The sequence below is a fragment of the Phacochoerus africanus genome, chromosome 1 (genome assembly GCF_016906955.1).
Source record: "Phacochoerus africanus isolate WHEZ1 chromosome 1, ROS_Pafr_v1, whole genome shotgun sequence".
In the NCBI taxonomy this organism is placed as follows: domain Eukaryota; kingdom Metazoa; phylum Chordata; class Mammalia; order Artiodactyla; family Suidae; genus Phacochoerus; species Phacochoerus africanus.
Window position 1 is genome coordinate 176,112,629 of NC_062544.1, and position 27,175 is coordinate 176,139,803.

The window sequence follows — 27,175 nt, forward strand, 5'->3', positions numbered from 1 at the left end:
ACTCCGGCAATGTAGTTTTTATTTGTGTTTTTTTTCCCATAGCTAAAAATCCACTAATTTATATCAGTTTTCACATTTATAGAAGAAGAAATTATAAGGAATTACTATGGGTATTGGTAGAGTCTTTCCTTTTTTCTTTTTTTTTTTTTTGTTAAAAAGTATAGTTGATACACAATGTTGTTCTGGTTGAGTCTTTTCAATGTGAAAAAAATTTTAATTTGTGATTATTTTTTCTATAAAGGTATAGCAAATGAATCTAAAAAATTATATGGAGTACAGTTCCACCCTGAAGTTGGCCTTACAGAAAATGGGAAAGTAATATTGAAGAACTTCCTCTATGATATAGCTGGATGCAGTGGGACTTTCACTGTGCAGAACAGAGAACTTGAGTGTATTCGAGAGATCAAAGAGAGAGTGGGCACATCCAAAGTTTTGGTGAGCAGTTATGTCTGGAAAATCTATAAATTTATGTTAATAATGTTAGAATTCAGAGTTAAGGCTTCACCAGCATAACCCTTAAGTTCTGACTGGGTGATCATGTGCTCTGTGAGTTGCACTGTTTTAGAGTGCTTTTTTTTCAGTTACCACACTTAACTTTGATACAGTGTTTTTAGGTAGTGATTTAAGTTTTGCAGCTTTTTCCTTATTCTACTCAATTTAATTTTTGTCTTCATGTCACCCTGTAGGTTTTACTCAGTGGTGGAGTAGATTCAACAGTTTGTACAGCTTTGTTGAATCGTGCTTTGAACCAAGATCAAGTCATTGCTGTGCACATCGATAATGGCTTTATGAGAAAAAGAGAAAGTCAATCTGTTGAAGAGGCCCTCAAAAAGCTTGGAATTCAAGTCAAAGGTATTGATGAACTCCAGAAAAGTTAATTTACATGTTAGGGCTTGTTTCATCAAATCTAGCCTGTGGTTAAGAGAGCACATTGTCTTAGCCAAGTATAGTTTTCCTAATAAGCTTATTATTGAAAATGTTTTTTATTTTTGCATTATAATTACTTCTTGTTCAAGAGGGATCCTAGTATAAATTTTAAAACTGTTGATTACTGCTGATGTTATATATAGATCAGTTAGCTACCATTTCCAACTACCATTCTTTTCCATTTATCTTAAGGTAAATAAGGCCTAAGAGGCCTTACCTTCATTTACATTTATGGATCTTTTATTCTTTTTAAAAACAAGATGTAATCAATAATTATAGTGAAATTGAGTCAGTAGTTTAATTATATAAACTGCATATTAATTGATTTAATTGGAATTGATGCCAAAATGTTCACCATAAAATGAGGACTTGTAGTTAAACATGACATATGAGCCTCTCCCTTTGTCCTTTTGAAACGTCACTAAAATAATGGTTCAGGCCACAAGGGTAAGGAATAGAGAGGCGGTGATAGCAGTCTAATGGTTTCAACAAAATGTGTGAAGTGGAAAGCAGATGGACAATGCCGATTTTCTCTGACAAGCTAATGAAGATTAAATTTCAGGACTCCTCACTAGCCAAGCCTTTTCCAAAATCTAGGGAAGGACTGTAGTAGTGTCTTCTCATGAGTATACATTTTATGAAATTTGCAAGTAAGATTTTTTTTAATAATTTGTAGTTAATTTATTTTATTTTGCTTTTAAACTCTTGCTCTTTTTCCAGTGGTTTTTGAAGTGGCTGCAGGCATTTGAGGATTAGGTTAAGAAAAGTTGAGTGGGGATGCATTTAGATTGGGTCTAGTGCTATATGTACACGTAATGTGCACTTGTATCTGGGTATACTTCAGTTCTTGTTAGTCATACTAGTATTAACTTGTGGTTTAAAAAAGGGCAATTTGTGGGAGTTCCATTGTGGCTCAGCAGGTTAAGGGCCTGACATGGTCTCTGTAAGGATGTCGGTTTGATCTCTGGCCTTACTCAGTAGGTTAAGGATCTGGTGTTGCCACAAGTTATGCGTAGGTAACAGATGAAGCTCAGATCTAATGTCGGCATGGCTGTGGCGTAGGCCTCAGCTGCAGCCTTGATTCAGACCTAGCCTGGCAACTTCCATATGCTGCAGTTGTAGCCAACAAAGGAAAAGGGGGGAGGGCATGATTTGTTATCCTTTGTCTTGAAAGGAGCCTCCAAATTGTTATTTTTTTTGAATGATTTTTATTTTTTTCATCATAGCTGGTTTACAGTGTTCTGTCAATTTTCTGCTGTACAGCAGGGTGACCCAGTCACTCATAAAAATATACATTGTTTTTCTCACATTGTCATGCTCCATCATACATGACTAGATACAGTTCCCAGTGCTATACCGCAGGATCTCTGCTTATCCATTCCAAAGGCAGTAGTTTGCATCTGTTAACCCCAGATTCCCAGTCCATCCCACTTCCATTTCTTTGAATCTTTAATTTCCTTGATTAATGTTTTATAGTTCTCAGCATATAAGTCTTTCACCTCTTTGGTCAGGTTTATTCCCAGGTATTTAATTTTTTGGGGTGTATTTTTGTATTACTTTTCTAATATTTCATTGTTAGTATAAAGAAATGCGACTGATTTCTGAATGTTAATCTTATACCCTGCTATTTTGCTGAATTCGTTGATCAGCTCAAGTAGTATTTGGGTTGAGTCCTTAGTGTTTTCTATATGTAGTATCAATGTCACCTATACACAGTGACAGTTTTACCTTTTCTCTTCCCATTTGGATACATTGTTTCTTTTGTTTGTCGGATTGTGGCTAGGACTTCCAATACTATGTTGAATAAAAGTGGTGAGAGAGGACATCCTTATCTTGTTTCAGATTTTAGTGGGAAGGCTTCCAGCTTTTCTCCATTGAGTATTATATTTGCTATGGGTTTGTCATAAATGGCTATTATTATGTTAAGGTATGTTCCCTCTATACCCACTTTAGCAAGAGTTTTTATCATGAATGGATGTTTACTTTGCCAAATGCATTTTTCTGCATTTATTGAGATGATCATGTGGTTTTTGACTTTTCTTTTGTTAATGTGGTATATGATGTTGATTGATTTGTGTATGTTGAACCATCCTTGTGAACCTGGGATGAATCCCACCTGGTTGCGGTGTATGATCTTTTTTATATGTTGTTGGATTTGGTTGGCTAAAATTTTGTTGAGAATTTTTGTGTCTGTATTCATCAATGATATTGACCTATACTTTTCTTTTTTGGTAGTATCTTTGGTTTTGAATTAGGGTGATGGTAGTGTCATAGAATGTCTTTGGGAGTGTTCCTTCTTCAACCTTTTGGAAAAGTTTAAGGAGGATGGATGTAAGTTCCTCTTTGGTAGAATTCGCCTATGAAGCCATCTGGTCCTGGGCTTTTATTTTGGGGGAGTGTTTTTATGACATATTCAATTTCATTTCTAGTGATAAGTCTGTTCAGTTGATCTGTTTCTTCTTGGTTCAGTTTTGGCAGGCTGTAAGTCTCTAGAAAGTTGTCCATTTCTTCTAGATTGTTAAATTTGTTGGCATGTAATTGTTCATAGTATTCTCTTATGGGTTTTTTGTATTTCTGCAGTATCCATTGAGATTTCTCCTTTTTCATTTCTTATTTTGTATATTTGGTTTTTTTCTCTCCTTTTCTTGGTGAGTCTAGCCAGAGATTTGTCAATTTTGTTTACCTTTTCAAAGAACCAGCTCTTGGTTTTATTGATTTTTTTTCCTATTGTTTTTTGAATCTTTTATTGATTTCCTCTTTGATCTTTATGATTTCCTTCTTTCTGCTGTCTTTAGGTTTTGTTTGTCGTTCTTTTTCTAATTCATTTAGGTGGTGGGTTAAGTTGTCAATTTGAGTTTTTTCTTGTTTTTTGAGAGGCCTGTATAGCTATGAATTTCCCTCTGAGTATTGCTTTTTTGGCATCCCATAGATTTTGAATGGTTGTGTCTTCATTATCATTTGTCTCGAGGTATTTTTTTTAATTTCCTTCTTGATTTCCTCATTGACCCATTGGGTTTTTTTTTTTAGTACCATGTTATTTAGTCTCCACATAATTAGTTTTTTCTCATTTCTTTACCTGTGGTTGATTTCTAGTTTCATGCCATTGTGATCAGAGAAGATATTTGAAATAACTTCTATACTCTTAAATTTGTTGACGTTAGTTTTTTGCTCCAGTATGTGATTGATCCTTGAAAATGTTCCATGTGCACTTGAGAAGAATGTATATTCTGATTTTTTTGGATGTAATGTCCTGAAAATGTCAATGGAGTGTTAACTTTTCTATTGTGTCATTTAGGATCTCTGTTGCCTCATTGATTATTCGGTCTAAAGGATCTGTCCATTGATGTGAGTGGTGTGTTAAAAAGTCTCCTACTATTGTATTCCCATTCATTTCTTCTTTTATGTCTGTTGGTATTTGTTGGAGGTATCTGTGTGCTCCTATATTAGGGGCATGTGTATTGACAATTGTAATATCCTCTTCTTGAATGAATCCTTTTACCATTAAATACTGTCCTTCTTTGTCTTTCTTATGGACTTCATTTTAAAGTATTTTGTCTGATACGAGTATTGCAGCTCCTGCTTTCTTGTCCATTGGCATGAAATATCTTTTCCCATCCCCTCACTTTCAGTCTATATGTGTCTTTTGCCCTAAGTTCATTCTTTTGTGGACAGCAGATTGTAGGTTTTTGTTTTTTTATCCAGTTTGCCACTCTGTTTCTTTTGATTGGAGCATTCAGTCCATTGACATTTAAAGTAATTATTGATAGATATGTATTTATTGCTATTTTAAACCTTGTTTTCCACTTGGTTCTATGTTTCTCCTTTGTTCCTTTCTATTTTTGGTTGCATAATATCCAGTTGTTTTATGCTCACATGCTGTTCTTTTTTGGTTTTTGTGAATGTAAGGTTTGGTTTTGATTTGAGGTTGCCCTTTTTTTTAAGTATGTTAACCCCTTCCTATATCTGCTTGCTTTAGCCTGATAGTCTTATAGGCTCAAACACATTATTATTGTTATTATTTTGTCTTTCTAGGGCTGCACCCATGGCATATGAAGATTCCCAGGCTAGGCGTCTAATTGGAGCTGTAGTCACCAGCCTATACCAGAACCACACCAATGCCAGATCTGAGCTGTGTCTGCGACCTATACCACAGCTCACGGTAACACCGGATCCTTAACCCACTGAGCAAGGCCAGGAATCAAACCTGAAACCTCATGGTTCCTAGTTGGATTCATTTCCACTGCACCATGATGGTAACTCCTCAAACACAGTATTTAAAAAAAAAAAAAAAAAAAAGGAGTCTAGATTTTCTTACTTTCCTTCCCCACATTCTGTGATTTTTGAAGTCCTTTTAAAACATCTTCATGTTTGTCCTTTTGCTGTTCCTTGTGTTTATCGTCACTTTTACAGTAGTTTTTGTTTTTGTTTTTTTTCCCTTTTAGATCTGTATGCTGGCTTCTTTAAGTGATTGCTTTCCTATTGTGATTTCCTCTTTCCTATTTCTTCTTTATTCTTTTTTTATTTAGGGAAGGCCTTTCAGTACTTCTTTTAGAATTTGTTTTGTATTGCTGTACTCTTTTAGCTTTTTTTGTTTGTTTGAGAAATTCTTTATTTTTCCTTCTATTTTAAATAGTATTCTTGCTGGGTAGAGTATTCTAGGCTCTAAATTTTTTCCTTTTAGAACTTTGAATATATCTTGCCACTCTCTTCTGGCCTGTAGTGTTTCTGCAGAGAATTCAGCTGATAGCCTTACGGGGGTTCCCTTATAATTAACGATTTGTTTCTCTCTTGCTGCCTTTTAGAATCCTCTCTTTATTTTTAACTTTTGCCATTTTTATTATGATGTGTCTTGGTGTGGGCCTATTTGGGTTCAACTTGTTTGGGGCCATCTGTGCGTCCTGTATCTTAATACCAGTTTTGGAAAGTTTTTAGACATAATTTCTTCAAATATATTTTCAATCCCCTATTCTTTTTCTTCTCCTTCTGGAATTCCTATTATGCATAGATTGGCCCGCTTTATACTATTCCGTAGATCTCTTTTATTGCCTTCATGTTTTTTCATTTGGTTTTCTGTCTGCTGTCCTGATTGTGTGATTTCCATTGTTCTGTCTTCCAAGTCACTAATTCCTTCTTCTGCATTATTCATTGTGCTCTTTAGTGCCTTTAGCTCAGTTTGCGTCTTTTCAAATGAATGTTTTAATTTTTCTATGTTCCTCATATTTTCTAATTCCTTTCTGAAGGAATCGGTATTACTCTTAATATCTGTTCTTAATTCCTTGGTATTCAGCCTTAATTCCTTCAGTATTTTCACAGTCTCCCTTTCGAACTCAATGTCTGTTAGACTACAGAGGTCTGTTTGATTGTTTGCTGCTTCATGTGAATTCTGTTCCTTTAACTGGGAATGGTTTCTGAGCTTCTTCGTCTTATGTTTTTCTTTTTCTGTGAGTTTCTGGAAGCCAAACTGTAGTTTTGGAGGGCTGTGTCTATGCAAGAGCACTCCTTTGTATTTTGTGGGGGATTACAATTTATTTTTGGTGAGGGAGTTTGAATATTTGCTGTCTCTTCAGTGTGAGCAGGCTGTTATCCCCAGGGTGCCAAGTGTGTTTTCAGGGAGAAGGAAGCAGTGGTTAGGGCTAGTATTCAATGCCTGGTTGCTGGGCTCTTAACAGCAGCAAGGACCTGTCCCACTCCCCAGTCCATAGCTCACTGCTCTCCAGCCTGAGGTACACCGCTCCTTAGCCCCTCAGGCTGTCCCTACACAGCCAACCCTAGTCCTTTCCCTAGGACTGACCTCTGGAGCCTGAGTCTCAATGCCCAGCCCTTGCCCCGAGCATCTCAGGATGTGGTGTCTGGGGCAGTGGTATAGATGATGTGTGTGGCTCTCACTCTAATTATGCCCTCAGTCCAGCTGCTGTGCTTTTCTCGGCAACTTTGATGTCCCTCTGTCTCAGCTGATCTCCCCATCCATCAGGTGGCTTCCCAGGTGTGGGTTCCATTCCTTTTTCACAGCTCTCTCTCAGGAATGCTAGTCCTATCCTATCCTGATTTCTTTTCTCTCTCTCTTTTTTTCCTTTTGTTTTACCCAGTTATATTGAGAGTTTCTTGCCCTTTGTGGAGGTTTAAGTTCTTCTGCCTTTGTTCACTAGATATTCTGTGTGAATTGTTTAACATGTAGGTGTGTGTTTTTTTGTTTGTTTGTTTGTTTTGTTTTTTTGTTTTTGTCTTTTTAGGGCTGCACCTGTGGCATATGGAGGTTCCCAGGCTAGGGGTCGAATCGGAGCTATAGCCGTGGGCGTACACCCCAGCCATAGCAATGCCAGATCCGAGCTGCATTTGTGATATATACCACAGCTTACAGCATTGCTGGATCTGTAACCCACTGAGCAAGGCCAGAGATCGAACCTGCAACCTCATGGTTCCTAGTCGGATTTGCTTCTGCTGTGCCACAACAGGAACTACCTAGATGTATTTTTTTGATGTGTTTGTGGGAGAAGGTGAGTGCAATGTCTTACTCCTCTGCCATCTTGATCCTTCTCCCCTAAATTGTAAGTTTCGTCTCCACAAAACCCCTCATCTATCCCTTTTAACTGACAGTAAAATGGAGGACTTGGGTTGGGGGATGAGGGAAGAAAGCAAGACTTCTGTGGAGGCTCCAGAGTTGGAAACATTGGCTTCCTGATGAGACTGTTCACTGGGTGACCCTAAAACAAATGGGTTAAAAACCTGAGAAGTACATACATTTTCTTTAAAAAAGCAACTGCTATTGCTCTCCTCAGCATGGGTTTATTCCCTATCCACTCTAGGCTAAACAAGAGAGGCTTTGGACTGGGTGTATCAATATTATGCATAGTTGAAGATGAAAGAAAGATTCTACATTAAAAACAGTAGAATCAAGTAAAAACCTTATTGTACTGAGTTGCATCTCCATCCCTCTTACCATTTCTGCTTTCAGTTATCAGAATGCTGATACTTTCAATATCAGAATGCTGATAAACAGGAAATTGGAGGTGTCTTCGCTAGGTAATTGACCAGCTTAAGAGAAAGACTTACGCATTCACTGGTGGTCTTCCAGTGAACTAGCCACCTGCCCTGATATCTTACAGTGAAGCCCACCAGTTGTTCTTACTATCAGATAGAGGTCTTAGTTTTTAAATACTTTGCTCCTTAAGAGGACAGCCAAAGATTGCTAAATATATGTTCATACATCACTTTTTCAAGAGACCGGTCAAAGTACAGTTCTGAGGACTTTGATCATTGTATATGTACCATTGCCTTGATTCCCTTGGGTTCTTCTTGCTGGGGCTTTTGTTTGTTGTTCTGGTGAAACACAGAAGAGAGGGAAAGCAGTTAACATAATTAGATATTATAGCCCTAGATCATTAAATGCCATAGGATTCTCTAAGGAACAAAATTTAATGAGTGCTTGTGTATGGATTCTGTCGGTCATAATTTATTGGTAGTTTTGGAAATACAGGCAAATTAAGGGGAGAAGAGAATCCATCTAGGTTTTCTTTTTGTAGTTTGGTCTATTATTTATGATTTCCAAAAACCTTTTTAAAACATACTTCCTTCCTTTTTCCCAGTGATAAATGCTGCTCATTCTTTCTACAATGGAACAACAACTCTACCAATATCAGATGAAGACAGAACTCCACGAAAAAGAATTAGCAAAACATTAAATATGACTACGAGTCCTGAGGAGAAAAGAAAAATCATTGGGGATACTTTTGTTAAGGTACCTTTTAAATATCTTCAATATATACTATTTTTGATGTGAATTTCAGTTTTTTTTTTCTTGTCATTGTACCAAATAACCAAATTTTGTAACTAATTTTGATTGTTTTGTTGGCTAAGTGTTTTACTGTATATTGCTGTTATATTGACTAGTATAAACTGTTTTATGTTTTTAAAAATGTGTGTACTTGTGTTGTCATGCTGTTGTTTTAACTGCTTAAGAATAGGTTTTGTCCCCATAGGATATCACATATGTGGAATCGAAAATAAGGCACAAATGAACCTGTCTGCAAAACAGAAACAGACCCATGGACAAGGAGAAGAGACTTGGGGTTGTGGGAGAAATAGAGTGGAAAGTTGGATTTAGCAGATGTAACAATGTCCTACTGTATAGCACAGAGAACTGTATTCAACTATAATGGAAAAGAATATTTAAAGAGTATATATGTTTAACTGAAAGACTTTACAGCAGAAATTAACAGAACACTGTATGTTAACTAAAAAAGGTGTTTTTAGTTGGTATTAGATTTTAGTTCTTTGGATATTTCTGTGGCTAGGTTTTTTAGGCTTTTGATGGAAACATTTACATACCTTTTACAATCATTTTATGCATATATTCTTAAAACAATTTATTTAGGGGGTTGGTAGATTTCATCTGATCAGTGTTGAAAAAGGACTTGAGAAATTTTGCTGAAAGTATAGCTGAAAACATAAAATTTTGTTGTTTTTTAAGAAACTCATCTCTTAAAAGGCTGTTTTATTCCTGTTGATTATAGATTGCCAATGAAGTAATTGGAGAAATGAACTTGAAACCAGAGGAGGTTTTCCTTGCCCAAGGTACATTACGGCCTGATTTAATTGAAAGTGCATCCCTTGTTGCAAGTGGCAAAGCTGAACTCATCAAAACCCATCACAACGACACAGAGCTTATCAGAAAGTTGAGAGAGGAGGTAAAAGCTTATGAGAATTTTCCCATAAGGCCTCCCCCCTCTTCCCTCCTTAATCATTTTTAAGTATACAGTTCAGTAGTGTTACTTGTATTGCTGTGAAACAGATCTCTCTAACTTTTTCATTTTGTAAAACTGAAACTCTCTACCTACTGAACAACAGCTACTCTTTTCTCCCTCTCACCAACCCCTGGTAACATACTATTCTATTTTCTGTAAAATAGTCAACGAATATGGCTGCTTTAAATGAAATCATACAGTACTTGTCTTTTTGTGATGACTTATTTCACTTAGTATAGGTCCTCAGGGTTTATCTATGTTGTAAAATGTAACAGGATTTCCTTCCTTTTTAAGCTGAATAGTATTCTATTGTATGTACATACATGGTTTGTTTTTGTTTTTTGTCTTTTTGCTTTTTTGAGGGCTGCACCCGTGGCATATGGAGATTCCCAGGCTAGGAATCTCATCAGAGCTGTAGCTGGGGCCTTCTCCAGAGCCACAGCAACTTGGGATCCAAGCCTCGTCTGCAACCTACACCATAGCTCACAGCAATGCCGGATCCTTAAGTCACTGAGCAAGGCCAGGGATTGAACCTGAAACCTCATGGTTCTTCGTCAGATTTGTTAACCACTTAGCCACAACGGGAATTCTGATACACACTTTTAATTATCTGCCGATGGACATTTGCCTCTACTTTCTGTTGTGAGTTGTGCCTCTGTGAACATGGGTTTGCAAATATCTCTTGGAGCCCCTACTTTGAATTCTTTTGGATATATAGCAGGAGGTGAGATTTCTGAATCATAACAGAAGTTTTATTTTTAATTTTTTGAAGGACCTCTTTAATGTTTCCGTAGCAGGTATACCATATTACAGTTCCATCAGCTGTGCCCAAAGCATCTAATTTCTCCACATCTTGCCCAGCATTTATTATTTTTTGTTTCTTTGCTTTTTTTGTTTTTTGTTTCTTTCCTTTTTTTGAGAGTACCCATTCTAATGGGTGTGAATTACCTCTCCTTTTGTAAGCAGTCTAATGAATGTGAAGTGATAGGTATCTCATTGTGGCTTTGATTTGTGTTTCCCTTATAGCTAATGATGTCAGCCATCTTTTATGAGGTTATTGGCCATTTGTGTATCTTCTTTGGAGAAATGTCTATTCAGATCCTTTGCCGCACCCCACCGCATCCACTTTTTAGGGCCTCTGCTGTGGCACATGGAGGTTGCCAGTCTTGGGGTCAAATCGGAGCTGTAGCTACCGGCCTACGTCACAGCAACGCCAGATCCGAGCTGCATCTGTGACTTACACCACAGCTCATGGCAACGCTGGATCCTTAACAAGCTTAGTAAGGCCAGGGATCAAACCTGCTCCTCATGGATACTAATCAGATTCATTTCCACAGAGCCACGGCAGGAACTCCTTTTGCCCGTCTTTTAATTGGCTTATTTATCTTTTTATTATTGAATTGTAAGTGATCTTTATATAGTCTGGTTACAACTCCTTTATTAGATACATGATTTGCCATTTGTGGGTTGTTTTTTTACTTTCTTGATGTTATTATTTGGAGAGTTAATTTTTAAGCATTAGTATGATATTTTCTAATTGCCTCGTATTATAATAAGAACTAGATCAGAGATGGGTGGGTAGGTTTGCTTTGATTTATGTCTACTTAAGAGGTTTATGTTTAAAATGCGTTTCAAAGAGAAATATGAAGATCACTAAAATACTTATCTAATTACTTTAGAAGCACGTAGGAAGAAATATTTAAAAATTTTTTTTTTTAAATTTCATCTTTTAAAGTTAAGAGCAACAGAAAAAAAAAGCCAGTTATTTGTTACTCTTTGTTTTTCATGTCATTTTGGTTATAATTTGCATTAACTGGGCTTTTTTCTTCCCTCTAGGGAAAAGTAATAGAACCTCTGAAAGATTTTCATAAAGATGAAGTAAGAATCTTAGGCAGAGAACTTGGACTTCCGGAAGAGTTAGTTTCTAGACATCCATTTCCAGGTTAAAACCCAATTCTGTTTAATTTGTCATTAGGTCTTCATATCGAAGAAAACTCAATTTAGGCAGTTTTGGGGTTTTTTTTGTTTTGCTTTTTTTTTTTTTTTTCTTTTTAGGGCCGCACTTTAGGGCCGGTGGAAGTTCCCGGGCTAGGGGTTGAGTCAGAGCTATAGCTGCTGGCCTATGCCACAGCAACTTGGGATCTGAGCCGCATTTGTAACCTACACCATAGCTCATGGCAACGCTGGATCCCTGACCTGCTGAGTGAGGCCAGGGATCAAACCAGCATCCTCATGGATACTAGTAGGATTTGTTTCCATTGTGCCTCAAGGGGAAATCCCAGATGGTTTTTGAAGAAATTTATCATCTTAGGAAATATCTTAGTTGAAGCAAAGGAAAGGGTAGGTAGGGAATAAAAGTTATTTTCAGTGCCTGTTGTATATATTTCTTTGAATAAATATCCATTATTTATATATATATTTAAATGTACCATCCTTAGGATTGGCATGAATGTTGCCATCAGATGAGAAAACCAAGATATATATATATATATATCTTATTTTTTTTTTGCTTTTTTTGGGCTGTACTTGAAGAATATGGAGGTTTCTGGGCTAGGAGTTGAATCACAGCTGCAGCTGCTATCCTATGTCACAGCCATAGCCACAGCAACATAAAAGCTGAGCCAAGACTGCAATCTATACCACAGCTCATGGATTCTTAACCCAGTGACCTGGGTTTGTTAACTACTGAGTCATAGCAGGAACTCCTAGATAGTATTTTTTTTTTTTTTGGTCTTTTTTTGCCATTTTCTTGGGCTGCTCCTGTGGCATATGGAGGTTCCCAGGCTAGGGGTCCAAGCGGAGTTGTAGCCGCCAGCCTATGCCAAAGCTACAGCAACTCGGGATCTGAGCCTTGTTTGCGACCTACACCACAGCTCACAGCAACGCCGGATCCTTAACCCACTGAGCAAGGCCAGGGATCGAACCTGCAACCTCATAGTTCCTAGTTGGATTCGTTAACCACTGAGCCATGATGGGAACTCCGATAATATGTTTTTAGTAAATATTAATAAATAGTGTACTTTGAAGAGTTTTCATTATGGCTCAGTGGTTAACAAACCCGATTAGCATCCATGAGGTTGCTGGTTCGATCCCTGGCCTTGCTCAGTGGGTTAAGGATCCGGTGTTGCCTTGAGCTGTGGTGTAGGTCACAGACTCAGCTCGGATCCCGAGTTGCTGTGGTTCTGGCATAGGCCGGCGGCTATAGCTCCTATTTGACCCCTAGCCTGGGCACCTCCATATATCATTGGTGTGGCCCTAAAAGACCAAAAAGACAAAGAATAAAAATAATGATAATAATATACTTTGAGGCTTTTTTAAAATTAAAGCTTTAAATTAAACATAACTTTTACATTAAATACCATTGCTGCTCTTCTTTTTAGGTCCTGGCCTGGCAATAAGGGTTATATGTGCTGAAGAACCTTATATTTGTAAGGATTTTCCTGAAACCAACAATATTTTGAAAATAGTAGCTGATTTTTCTGCAAGTGTTAAAAAGGTACTAATTTACATTGAATTTATATGTTATAAACACTTTAAACAGACATAGTCAGTACAAGGAGTTGAATGCTTTTTACAGTGTTGTACTCTGGTATTTACAATGAATTCATTATGATTTCATTATTTGAAATTCAGAGTAATTTAACCTTTTTTAAAAATTTTATTTTTTTAATTTTTTTGCTTTTTAGGGCCACACCCACAGGATATAGAGGTTCCTAGGCTAATCGGAGCTACAGCTGCTGGCCTATGCCATAGCCACAGCAATGCCAGATCTGAGCTTCATCTTTGACCTACACCACAGCTCACGGCAACGCCAGATCCTTAACCCACTGAGCAAGGCCGGGGATCGAACCCACAACCTCATGGTTTCTAGTTGGATTTGTTTCCACTGTGCCACAACAGGAACTCCTAGTTTAACCTTTGAAATGACTATGAAGAAAGTCTAGAGACACTCTTAAATGCAGACTTCTTTTTCTAGACATTCCATATATTTTAACAAATTCGATACCCTGAGCCCCTAAAAATACTGGATATAAAATACTTTAAAACCCCCTTTCATATGTAATTGCAACAAAGTAAGGGAAATCATTTGATTTCTAAAGATACAGAAAAGCCTCCAATTACTCTGTATATTTGGTGCCTAAATTTATAATCTGTGTTAAAGAGGGCTTTAGTTGGTAGCACTTCTATGTGTCAGGCAAAAAGCAATGTAAATATTTTTTGGAGTATCTTTAGCCAGGCCTCAAAAGAATTCCCATTGAGGAGTTCCTGTTGTGGCGCAGTGGTTAATGAATCTGACTAGGAACCATGAGGTTGCTGGTTTGATCCCTGGCCTTGCTCAGTGGGTTAAGGATCCGGTGTTGCCGTGAGCTGTGGTGTAGGTCACAGACTCGGCTCGGTTCCCGCATTGCTGTGGCTCTGGCATGGGCCAGTGGCTACAGATCCGATGAGACTCCTAGCCTGGGAACCTCCATATGCTGAGGGAGCAGCTCTAGAAAAGACAAAAAAAAAAAAAAAAAGAATCCCCATAGATAAGAGTTTCAGTATATATGAGCTTACTATTTAAAAAAAACCCTGTAAATATATATAAAAGTAAGGCACCATGAATGAGATCTAATGAAAAAAACTAGAAGATCCTCAAGCATTTAAGATATGGAATTGGAATTAGCAGATGGACAATATATAAAGTACAGAGAATTAAAAGAAGCAGTTGATAATAACAACAAGGTATATGATGAGAGACTGAAAAATGACTGGGGAGCTTTGAAAAAAATTAATTCTAGAAATGAAAATAGCTGAAATTAAAAAGAGCTAGAAAGAATTAGTCAACCTGAAGACAGATGTTAAATTATCCAGAAATTGGAACAAAGCATCATAGAGAAAACATGGCTAGAACATGTTAGAGTGAGAATGCCATCTTTAATGTGTTCAGAAGGAGATAATAGACAAAAGTATTTGAATTCCCCCACACTGGTGAAAGACAGAATGCTTTAGATTCAGCAAACACAGTATATCCCAGCCAGGATAAAGGAGAAGAATTTGACACCTAATAGGCATGCCTGTGGAAACTACAGACTGCTAAAGACAAAACAGCTGCAGAGAAAAGAACAATTTTCACATAAAGGAAACACTGTTAACTGAAAGCAATAGTAAAAGCAGGAAGAATTTAAAGGGCCTAGAGAAAATAATTGTGAACAATAGTGAACTGATAAACTCTCAAAGAACTAGGGCAAAATAAAGACATTTTCAGACAAACAGAATCTACTACCAAGAGTCTGTTACTTAAGGGACTAAAGGCAGTGGTTCTCAACTCTGGCCGCATATTTGATTCAACAGGGGGAACTTTTGTGTTTTTTTTTAATTTTTTTTTTTTATGTTTTGCTTTTTAGGGTTGCACCTGTGGCATATGGAAGTGCCCAGGCTAGGGGTCTAATCGAAGCTGCAGCTGCCAGCCTTTGCCATGGCCACAGCAATGCCTGATCCGAGCCGCGTCTGCAGCTTATACCACAGCTCACGGCAATGCTGGATCCTTAACCCACTGAGCGAGGCCAGGGACTGAACCCACAACTTCATGGTTCCTAGTCAGGTTTATTTCTGCTGCGCCACGAGGGGAACTCCAACAGGGGGACCTTTCGAAGTATACCTGGTTAGGCCTTTTCTCCCTTGATGTGGGTTAGGATCTAAGCATACCGAATAATTTCAGTATTCAGCTAGGGTTGAGAACCACTGTTTTAAAAAAGTTATTTTAGGAAAAGCAAAAGGATCCCCATTGAAAAGTCTGAAATACAAGAAGGAATCATAAGCAAATAAAATGGTAAATGGATAAAATTAAGCAGAAATAGACTATCTAAAATGATACAAATTTTGGTGTTTATTTTTAAAAAATGGTATAACATTATTATATATCTAAAATAGCATAAAGTACAAGGGGATTAATTGGAGTTAAAGCATTCAAACATCTTTGTTTTGTTTGTCAGATGGACAGAGGAATTGATTCTCTTTTTCTCAGTATCCCCACTTAAGGGGAACTGCTAAAGAATAAAAGTAGAGTGTTTAACCTCAAAATGGGAAATGAGTTGGGAGCAAGCATCATTTCAGAGGAATGCAGAAAAAAGAGAACGAAACGTAAAAAGTGGAGCAAATAGAAACTACTGAATAAAATAGTAGGATGGAATTCAGCTGTATTATTAACATACAATAAAAAACTAACGTCTTTAGTTAGGACATAAATTATCAGCTAGATTGAGAAGTAAAATCTAACTATAGTCTGTTTACCTAGGGATAGAAGGAGTGAAGGTAAAAGAAGAGAAAAACATGTACCAGGGTAATAAAAGTTAAAAAAAAAAAAAGGAAGTAGGTGGAGATATATTTATTTCCGAACGAAGTTGACTTTATGGCAGAAAGTTTTATTAAAGATTAGGAGAAAGTCCAACTCACATTGAGGTGTCCCTTCTGGTGACAGAGAATTAAAGCCTCCACATATGTAAATCTGATCTGTATTTCTTGTCTGAATATTTAAGCCCTGGCCCTCAGGATTGAAATTTGGACATGCTACATAAGACACAAATCAGAGAGAAATACCAAATAGAATCTATCACTATAAACCAGAAAGTGTAGATTCATAAGATAGTAATAGGTACCAAAAGAGTGAATACCTTATTTCTTGAAACCCTAAGAAATGTGTCTTTGGCTTTCCTAGCCACATACACTATTACAAAGAGTCAAAGCCTGCACGACTGAAGAGGATCAAGAGAAGCTGATGCAGATTACAAGTCTGCATTCACTGAATGCCTTCTTGCTCCCGATTAAAACTGTGGGTGTGCAGGTGAGTTGTCTGTTCCTTGACTTGTGACATGACTTTTTGCTGCTCTTTCCACTAATGTTGAAGTAGGAACGACTTAGGGAAATGAAATATGAAAATGTATACATCAAGTTAAAAATGTAAAAAGGCAGTATTTTATAGAATGTTTATGAAGTGAATAATGTAATAGGAACTACATCTTCAGGGTGAGATTTTGTAGTTTTGGAACACTTATCATCTGTAACCAAAAGTAAAAGTTCAAAGAATGATTTGTTATAGGATTGGCTTGCTTCTGCTTTGAAGGACAGCCACTCAGGTCATATCCTCATTTATCCTTCTTGATATACTTCATGGCTTTAGAAGTCTTTAACTACAAGAAGGCTCCCAGATGAACATGTTACACCATTTAGGTCTTGTACTCAGGTTGTGTATTTCTCAAACCAGTGTCCTCTGCCTCTTTGGTATGTCCTCTCTCTCTTAACTGTGACAATGTACAACTAACATTTTCTATATTTATTGTCTGTCTTTCCAATTGTAAAAACATGTGAGGAAATACTTACAGTTCTAATTTTTGAAATGCTTTTCACAAATAGATTATATTGGAAATCTTATCATGGTGCAGTGGAAATGAATCCGACTAAGAACCATGAGGTTGTGTGTTTGATCCCTGGCCTTGCTCAGTGGGTTAAGGATCCGGCGTTGCTGTGAGCTGTGGTGTAGGGTGGTGTAGGTTGCAGACGCGGCTTGGATCCTGAGTTGCTATGCCTCTGGCATAGGCCAGCGGCTACAACTCCGATTCCACCCCTAGCCTGGGAACCGCCATATGTCTTAGGTGTGGCCCTAAAAAGACAAAAAATAAATAGATGGATTATATTATGTTCTTTATGATTATCAATTGAGTTTAGGGAGAAAAAAGCTTGGGAGGCTGGGGAAGAGGAAGCTTTCTTTTCTGTCTGATTTAGCGTTTGAAATTAAATGAAAACTAAAAAAGGTGTCAATAATTCATCTTAAAATGGCATGAGTACTAGCTGGTGGGTTAAATGCGTTTATAATGTTCTCTTGTATTAATGTGTGGAAAGAAATCTGATTTAGAAATTGTTCATCTCAAACTTAATATACTCTTTTTCCTCAACATATGAATCTGAGCCCTCCTTTTATTTTTAATTAAAATATAGTTGATTTGCAATGTTACTTTGATTTCTGTTGTACAGCAGAGTGACCCAATCATACACAGTTCCCTGTGCTATACAGCAGAACCCCAATGCTTATCCATTCCAAATGTAGCCATTTGCATCTACCAACCTCAAACTCCCTGTCCATCCTACTCCTTCCCCCTGACCCCATGGCAACCACAAGGCTACTCTCCATGTCCATGGTCTCTTTCCATTTTGTAGATAGGATCATCTCTGCCATATTTTAGATTCCACAAATAAGTGATACCATATAGTATTTTTTTTTCCTCTTTCTGACTGACTGACTTCACTTAGTATGAGAATCTAATTCAATCCATGTTACTGCATATGGCATTAGTTTATTTTTTTGTGGCTGAATAGCATTCCATTGCATATATGTACCACATCTTCTTCTTCTTTTTTTTTTTTTTTATCTTTTCTAGGATTGTACCCGGGGCACATGGAGGTTCCCATGCTAAGATTCTAATCGGAGCTATAGCTGCCAGCCTACGCCAGAGCCACAGCAACTCGGGATCTGAGCCTCATCTGTGACCTATACCATACCTCACAGCAGTGCCAAATTCTTACTTAACCCACTGAGCAAGGCCAGGGATCAAACCCACAACCTCATGGTTCCTAGTCAGAATTGTTAACCACTGAGCCATGATGGGAACGCCTGTGCCACATGTTGATCCATTCATCTATTGATGTCAGTGGACTTTCATCTCTCCAGATAAAAATCCTGATTCCTGGTTAGTATAGCAATGAAGTTTATTTTCTAAATATCAAGATAAACAGAACATGTAAAAAAAAATCAAAATGTACAATGCATTTAAAAGTACTTCTCCCTATTTCTGCCCTTCAGTTAAATATTACTTCCAGAAATATTTTAGAAAGAAAATGAGGAGGAATTATTGACGTGTTCATCACCTTTTATTTTAACTGAACATTATGAGCTTATCTTTTTAAAATTTTTCATTTATTTTTTTTTTTTGTCTTTTTGTCATTTCTTGGGCCACTCCCACGGCATATGGAGGTTCCCAGGCTAGAGGGTCGAATCGGAGCTGTAGCCACCGGCCTACACCACAGCCACAGCAACGCAGGATCCGAGCCGCGTCTGCAACCTACAACACAGCTCACGGCAACGCCGGATCGTCAACCCACTGAACAAGGGCAGGGACTGAACCCGCAACCTCATGGTTCCTAGTCTGATTCGTTAACCACTGCGCCACGACGGGAACTCCCAAATTTTTTATTTTTTGTCTTCTGTCTTTTAGGGCTGCACCCGCGGCATATGGAGGTTCCCAGACTAGGGGTCTAATGGGAGCTGTGGCTGCCAACCTACACCACAGCCACAGCAACGCCAGATCCAAGCCACGTCTGCAACCTATACCACAGCTCATGGCAACGCCAGATCCTCAACCCACTGCACGAGGCCAGGGATCGAACCCGCAACCGCATGGTTCCTAGTCAGATTCATTTCCGCTGCGCCACAGCAGGAACTCCATGAACTTACCTTTTTACACCATTTCAGGTAGATTCTTAACTGCTGCCTCGTGTTCCATGTATGATTATACCATAATTTTCTTAGCCATTTCTCTGCAAAGGGCATTTAAACCATTTTCACTTTTTTGCTCTTGTCAACATGTCTTTGAATAATGTCTTATTTCCTCAAGAATTATTCATGTTGGGAGTTCCTGTCGTGGCATAGTGGAAATGAATCCGACTAGCATCCATAAGGGTATAGGTTTGATCCCGGCCTCGCTCAATGGGTTGTTGATCCAGTGTTGCTGTGAGCTGTAGTGTAGGTCACAGACGTGGTTTGGATCCCATGTGGCTGTGGCTGTGGCTGGCAGCTGTAGATCTGATTTGACCCCTAGGCTGGGAACTTCTGTATGCCACAGGTGTGGCCCTAAAAAGCAAAAAAAAAAAAGAAATTATTTGTGTTTCAGTAATACTTCCTTGATTAAAGTACATGTACATTTTAGACTTTAATAGATAACTTTTAGCATTCAAGTAGTCTGAATTCCCATATTTTGATATACTGTATATTGAGTTATCTAATGAATCTTTTAAATTGTTTTTCAGCGTAATTTTTTAAAAGCAAATTACTTTAACAAACAGGACAAAGGAAAAGCGAATCAAAATTATCGCTTATTTTATTCACTTAGTTTAAAATTAAATTTCTTAGCTCATTTAAAAAAATTGATAAGTAAATATTTATGAAATTATTTTTATCTCTGACTTGAGAATCCTTTATCTGGCTAATAAACTTGAGCAGATCTTGTCTGCCAAAATAAGTGTGCCAGCTGTCTGCAGTTGGGCAGGTATTTGGAATGAAATTTCGGTGGACCTCCCATTTATTTATGTTGAATAAATTCTTGAAATTACCGTGACACTTTTGTTTCTGTCTGAACTGATTTAAGTAGAATTAAATAGGGGATTTTAATTTGGGATTTATTTATATCATTAGCAGACTATCCATTTATATATACTTTTATTCAAGTACATTTTTGTTTGGAAAAAAAGCAACAAAATTACTATTAATGGTGTCACTATGCATGATATATTCTCCAGTTCATCTCTTAATTTCTGTGAAACCGTTAGGAATTATCAATCGTGTTTTTATTTTCAGGGTGACTGTCGTTCTTACAGTTACGTGTGTGGAATCTCCAGTAAAGATGAGCCTGACTGGGAATCTCTTATTTTCCTGGCTAGGCTTATACCTCGCATGTGTCACAACATTAACAGGTGTGTTCTGCAGGGGTGGGTGGGTGAGATATAATGGAAGGATGTGTTCTTCCAAGGTCTTCCCCCTGTCGAAAGACCAGTGGCTGAGTGTAGATACGTACAAGTATGCACTTAGGTGATAATCCAGCAGATATTTAATAATATCTCGTATTTTGTCCCTTTGTCACAATGTAGTCATCTGCTTATTAAAAATTTTTTTGGTGTAAATGAGAAATAGGGTTTTTCATTTTAGTATGAAATTTTAAAAGACTGCTTTAAAAATGTCTTCCCAATTAGCACCTTACACTATTTGTTTTGTGATAACATACGTTATTCCAGAAGGATTGGAAAAGTTGTATAGGTTATAGAATTGCCATTAGGGACTTGGCCAATTAAATAATAATCCCAGAGTAAATCAGAAGAAGTAGATGGATATGTCAGATATTACTAAAATAACTGCATTAAATGTATAACTAATTTTGAATTTAGTTTTTCAGATCCAGTTTTCCTTTAATTTACACATTAATTGCTTATGTTGGCTATATCAACATCTGATTTATAATCTATGTGTAATACTCAGTTGCATTGTCTCGTATACAGTTCAAAAATCTTACTCATTTAATACCAGATTGCGAATTAAATGTTCTTATTTCACAGTTGTTCACTCTTTTGTATTTTCTTCATGGATATTAGTTAACAAAAAGAATTACCTGAATTTCAGTTTTCTCAAATTAGCTACAGAAATTACAAACATACCTGTTGGTGTGCACTTAGCAGGATGTGTATATTTCTACACTGGCCTGTTGGTGTGGTTTTTAAGACAAGGAGTTAGAGGGAAGTCACATTTTTACTGAAAGGAACATGCCCTGTAAAAGGCTTGCTTAGATGAAGCAAAGGCCCCCAAATACAGAAGAACCTTTAATATACTGAGAAGAGTGAATTATTGTAATGATGTTTGTAATTGCCTGTATTGAATGGAGGAAATTGGTTAATGATTCATAATTCATCTCTGAAAAAATGCTAATACCTAAATTAACTAGGTTATGCAGAAGACAGAAGATTTCTTTTCACTGAGTTTTACTAAGTTTGGTTCCACTGCTTTTACTACATATTTAGTAGGTTTTTAGGTTTTTCGCTTTACAACACTCTAGTAGTTTCATCTGTCTTTTTTTTTTTTTTTTTTTTTTTGTCGTTTCAGAGCCGCTCCTATGGCATATGGAGGTTCCCGGCTAGGGGTCCAATTGGAGCTGCAGCTGCAGGCCTATGCCAGAGCCACAGCAATGCCAGATCCTTAACCCTCTGAGCGAGGCCAGGGATCGAACCTGCAACCTCATGGTTCCTAGTCAGATTCGTTTCCATTGCGCCACAACAGGAACTCCTTCATCTGTCTTTTTTGTTTGTTTCTTTTGCCAAAAGCCACTCACCTTGGTTTAAACTTTATCTCTGTCCTTTTATATGCTGATTTCTCTGCCTATCTTCCCCCCACCTTTGTCTCTCCCTCCATTCTTAACCTTTGTCTCTCCCTCCCCAAGAAAGAAAAAAATAGTCTAACAACCAATAAACAAAAAAGGAGATTTTATGAACCTAGCAAGTCCTTAAAGAGTCTTGGAATTCCCTATATAGTGCAATGGGATTGGCATCGTCTTGGGAGCACTGGGACTTAGGTTCGATCCATAGTGGGTTAAGGATCTGTTGTTGCTGCACCTGTGGCTTAGGTTGCGACTGTGGCTCAGATCTGATCCCTGGCTTGGGAACTCCATGTGCTGCAGGGCAGCCAACAAAGGGGGGTGTGGGGGAGGAGTTTTGGTCATGGGTTTAGCCAAAAAAAAAAAAAAAAAGTTGGAAATATAGGGATATGGAGTTCCCTTGTGGCACAGTGGGTTAAGGATCCAGTGTTGTCACTGCAGCTGCTTGGGTCATGGTGAATTTTTGATTTCTTTGCCAGGGTCTTTTTGGGAAATGAAATTTAAACAATTAAAAAAAAAATCTTTGTTTCCCCCCCTAATTTGCATAATGGAATCTTTGTATAGAGAGGAACAGTTACTTTGGTATGGTATGGAAGACTGCATATTACTGTACTTTCTGTGACCACTCTTGTTTGAACGAAATAAGACAAAAGGAGCAAGTTCGTGGCATTCTTTTGCCTAGTTTTTTCCTCTAAGGATTGTGTATGAGCTCTAGGAACTGTATTGTTTAGAAGTGTGGCTTACTTTTTATCCATGGGACAAAAACCTTTCAGCTACAGTATGTTTGGAAGAAGGCAATTAAGTATTTGGTGGTGGTGTTTTGATCCCATGTTCTTCTCTTGGGTATGTTTTAAGTATATATTAAGAAAAAAAATATTAAACTTAACTGTGGTAGTTGCAGGTGAGATTTATTTTCTTTGTTAAAGACAGATAGGGCTAAGGAAAAGGGACAGTTGCCTACTGGCTGGAGTTGAATTGGAAAAGGCGAAGTGGTACTCATATCTCTACCCCTACTGTCTCTCGTTTTCTGGGTGAAAGTTGCAGAACAGAGTCCCCAAACCAGTTATAAGATTCCCCTTGAGTTGTAATTATTTGATCTTAGTTTCCTCAGACTGTCTTCCAGATTCTTTTATTTACACTTGCAGTATATCTTCATAAGTTTCAAATGGACATATACTTGAAGCAGTAGTGAGTCATTACTTTTCATAGGAAATAATAGGATGCCAAGTCATACTTTGGTGACATTTTTAAGAAAGTGGAAATAACAGTCTTTCTTTGAGATCAGTGTTTCCCAAAGTGGAAAAAAAAAGATTGAGCTGATGGTCAAATAAGTTTGGGAAATGCTCTGTAGCATCATCCTGTAGGTTTCCAATGCATATTAGCATATTACAGTTTCTGAGGTTTTGTCATAATACCCATTTATTTAATTCATTGTTTCCCCAGCCTTACTATAAGTCTGCCTCTTCCTAGTTTCTGGTGTTTGTTGGCACTTTTTGCCGTGTGACAGTGTAACTCCAGTGTTTGTCTCCATCTTCACATCTCCCTCTTTTCTCCCTGTGTCTGTGTTTCCGTATTTCCTTTACAGCCACCAGTCATTGGCTTAATGCCCCCTCCGCCCAAATCATTATGACCTTTATCGATTATATTTGTAAGTACCTTATTTTCACCCGCAGATTCCAGATGGACATGAAGTTGTGGATACTCTTTAATCCAGTATATTATATGGAAAGAGGATTGTGATAATCACACATATCTTTGCACATTCTGAGATACTAGTGTTTTCTAGAGAATATACTTTGAGGAAGATTCATTATACATAGAACCCTTCTATAAACTTAATATCCTATCCTACCCATTTGGGGATTTAAAGTAGGTAAGAAAGGGGCTTAAGAAAAAATGAAAAGAATGTTATTTTTTTGTGCTTTCCTTCTTATGTTAAAATTCAGTTTCTTTGCACTTTTCACCACCCCACCTCCAGAGTTGTCTATATATTTGGCCCACCAGTTAAAGAACCTCCTACAGATGTTACTCCCACTTTCTTGACAACAGGGGTGCTGAGCACTTTACGCCAAGCTGATTTTGAGGCCCATAACATTCTCAGGGAATCTGGTAAGTTGCCCATTTTGTTTATCACTGCTCTAACTAGATTTCAGGATATTGGCATTATGATTTCTAGTAGGAAGATTTATCTTTCAGTTTTATTATTTAATTCTGTGGGTAGTTCTTTGATATTACCTTATCTGTATAAAATTTATTCACCTTTGTGGTCATTTGCACACATGCACAGAGTGGCAAAAAATTTAAGTTGCCTAACTTGGATGCTCCCAGCTGAGGTTGAATAAGGCAGTCATCTGCCTTCTTGCTTTAGCTCTCTTGCTGTAAACATGTGTCCTTTTTGTAGCCTATTTAATACCATTTTTTTTTTTTCGGGTTTTAGTGCTTTTTGTTGGTGATTTCACTGTTTAAAATGTCGCTCAAGCATGGTGTTGAGGTGCTATCTAGGCTCCTAAGCCCAGGAAGGCTGTGAGTGCCTTATTAAGAAAATATGTGTGTTAGATAAGCTTCATACAGGCATGAGTTATAGTGCTGTTGGCTGTGAGCTCAATGTTAATGAATCTATAATAAATATTGAGTAAGGTGTCTTTAAATAGAAACACATAAGGAAAGGTTATGTATTTATCAGTTGGTGAAGATGTAATGACCAGAGGCTTGCAGGAACCTAACTCTGTATTTCCTGTAGGAGTAGTTGTTCATTATTTTCTAAGTCAGTGCCTGTAGTACAGAACATAACTACCATGAATAATGAATAGACTTTATATATCATATCACTGTAACATCACTGCAGTAATCACATTCTGTTATTTGTATTTGTGATTGAGTTTACTTACAGTGCAATGAGAGTAACTGAAAACTGAATAATGACAGTTTTAAGAAGTGGTGTCTGGGTGTGATTTTATGTATTGTCTGGGAAGATTTTTTTTTAATAATATTTTATTTTGAGAATAAGACACTATGGCATTTAAAAAGTGAGCCCTTACTTGAATCAAGTTAAGCTTGGCAATGCTGTAAAACTTTTTAAAAAATCATAAAACCCATTGCAGCATTGGAGCACATGATCTTGAAAGGCTAGAGGATAAGAAATCTCCCTCAGACCACAATTTCTGTTGAGTGTTTTAACAAGCTGTGTTATATAAGAGATTACAGAAAAATACCCTATTGAGAATGAACAAAACTCACCATATTAAGCACAGTTGATATTCAAGGTGTTAAAAAGTCACAATATTCATGATAGGTTTTTTTTTTTTTTGCTAAAAGAGAATATTTTTCACATGCACTGATAAGAATCAAATGATTGATAAGGCACAGAAATTATAAAATAAGATCTGACCATAAACAGTGATTAATGCAAGAGAGAAAAGAGGCAGCTTCCTTGAAAAATATAAAATAAAATATCTGTTCTTCTTTTAGTAAAGAGTCTCAAGAATTCAAAAACTCATATTTGTCTGGGAAGATTTAATTGAACTGGGTTAGAGTACTTTTTCTATGATATGATTGGGTCTACATGTTAACTTCCTTCCTCTAGGGTATGCTGGGAAAATCAGCCAGATGCCAGTGATTTTGACACCATTACATTTTGATCGGGACCCACTTCAGAAGCAGCCTTCATGCCAGAGATCTGTGGTTATTCGTACTTTTATTACTAGTGATTTCATGACTGGTATACCTGCAACCCCTGGCAATGAGATCCCTGTGGAGGTAATTTAAACATTTTTTTCCCCTAATGTACATTATTAATACTTTATACATTTTATAATGTGAATGGAAGAGGCTATGACAATGTTGATGTTTCTGAGGTTGGTTTTCTGTTCATAAGATAGGCTCTTATCTTTTTAATCTCCACGTAATTGATTGTTTAATACACTGTAGTAGAAAAAGGCCTCAGATTGATTAAACCTCTCCAGATGTCTGATTACTATGTGGAGAGTAACCAGCTCTAATCTATCGTTTTATTTAATCTTGCCAACCTCTACTTTATAAATAGTATTTTCCGAGTAAAGAGAAAAGCCCTAGGAGTGAAGAAGACTTTACCAGACATAAGGATGAGATCTGATGGCATTGTAGCCAGGCACCATGAATTTCATAATGCTCTGACTATTATCAATTGCAAATTTGATCACTATCTTTCTCTCCACTAGAGTGTTCCAAACAAGCTATTTGCATAATAGCAAATGAAAATCAAAGTGGACCACTGCTCCAGGTCTCTACTACAGGACTCTGATTATAGCTAGATAGTTGGGTTGGAGCATATGGCCTAGAGTCTCTTTTCCCTTTGGGCCACATTTACCATGTCTCTGGCAAGTCAAGTGACAAGGCTTCTTCTTGTATACACGTAGCAGTGGTTATTTATAACCTTGCATTATGAGCCACCTTGGTGGCCTCGGAGTTGGAAGCCACAGATAAATTTGTGGAATGTTGTCTTAAATCCATAAAATCATAAGATTGGATGCCACAGAAATGTCAGATTGCTATATAATGCTTCTAAACATTTGTTAAGGACCAATAGCAAATGACTTGCAGGCTGGCACCTGTTTGCCTGTTGAACATTGAGTAGTACTGAGTTTAAGTCACTTATATCTATAGAGGGTCACTATATAAATTAATCAGAGACTATCCCATATACCTGGAGGACAGTAGTAAAAATAGATTGCATTTTAATTTCAGATTACAAAGGCAAGACTTCTAGGTCTGTTGGACATGCAGTGAACCCTGGCTCTTTATTTATAATCTTTGTTTTGTAACAGGTGGTGTTAAAGATGGTCACTGAGATTAAGAAGATTCCTGGTATTTCTCGAATTATGTATGACTTAACATCAAAGCCCCCAGGAACTACTGAGTGGGAGTAATAAACTTCTTGTTCTGCTAAAGTACCGTGTGCAGTTTAAATTGATTAGAAACCTTTCCCGGTATTGACATGCAGTACTGTCAAAAGAGTTACTGGAGCAACTACTTCACATCTGAGTTCTCTGCAGCAAAAATCTATGGCTTAAGAGCGGAGTTGGGGATAACTAAAAGGGACTGAAGAGTTTGTACGGGTATAATCAAAGCACCATTGCCTACACTCAGACTGACACTGCTTTTGCCTTTTGCCTTTGCCTCTGCCTCACTTGTTATTTGTGTATAAACTCACTGTTACTATTGATGTCTCTGTCAATGAAGATGTATGAAGGTAGGTAAGTTTGGGGGCAAGTAATGGACTTCTGTCCCCTTGCCAGTTTCTAAGAGATGTTGGAAACATCTACTGTTTACCAGTGTGACTTAGTATGTATAAGTTTTGGAGAA

General features: G+C 37.4%; 1 protein-coding gene across 1 annotated transcript in view; it reads left to right on the forward strand.

The window, feature by feature from the left end:
* The window catches only part of GMPS (guanine monophosphate synthase), a 67,459-nt gene extending 40,699 nt beyond the window's left edge, over positions 1-26,760 (forward strand). Inside the window, exons 6-16 of the mRNA XM_047785308.1 lie at positions 242-435; positions 687-852; positions 8,511-8,662; positions 9,438-9,611; positions 11,505-11,610; positions 13,049-13,164; positions 16,366-16,491; positions 20,275-20,390; positions 23,814-23,944; positions 25,419-25,591; positions 26,638-26,760. Of these exons, the coding sequence (XP_047641264.1) occupies positions 242-435; positions 687-852; positions 8,511-8,662; positions 9,438-9,611; positions 11,505-11,610; positions 13,049-13,164; positions 16,366-16,491; positions 20,275-20,390; positions 23,814-23,944; positions 25,419-25,591; positions 26,638-26,739 (1,556 nt within the window). The 3' untranslated portion in view covers positions 26,740-26,760. The remainder of the gene's footprint in view (positions 1-241; positions 436-686; positions 853-8,510; positions 8,663-9,437; positions 9,612-11,504; positions 11,611-13,048; positions 13,165-16,365; positions 16,492-20,274; positions 20,391-23,813; positions 23,945-25,418; positions 25,592-26,637) is intronic.
* Positions 26,761-27,175: the final 415 nt, after the last annotated feature.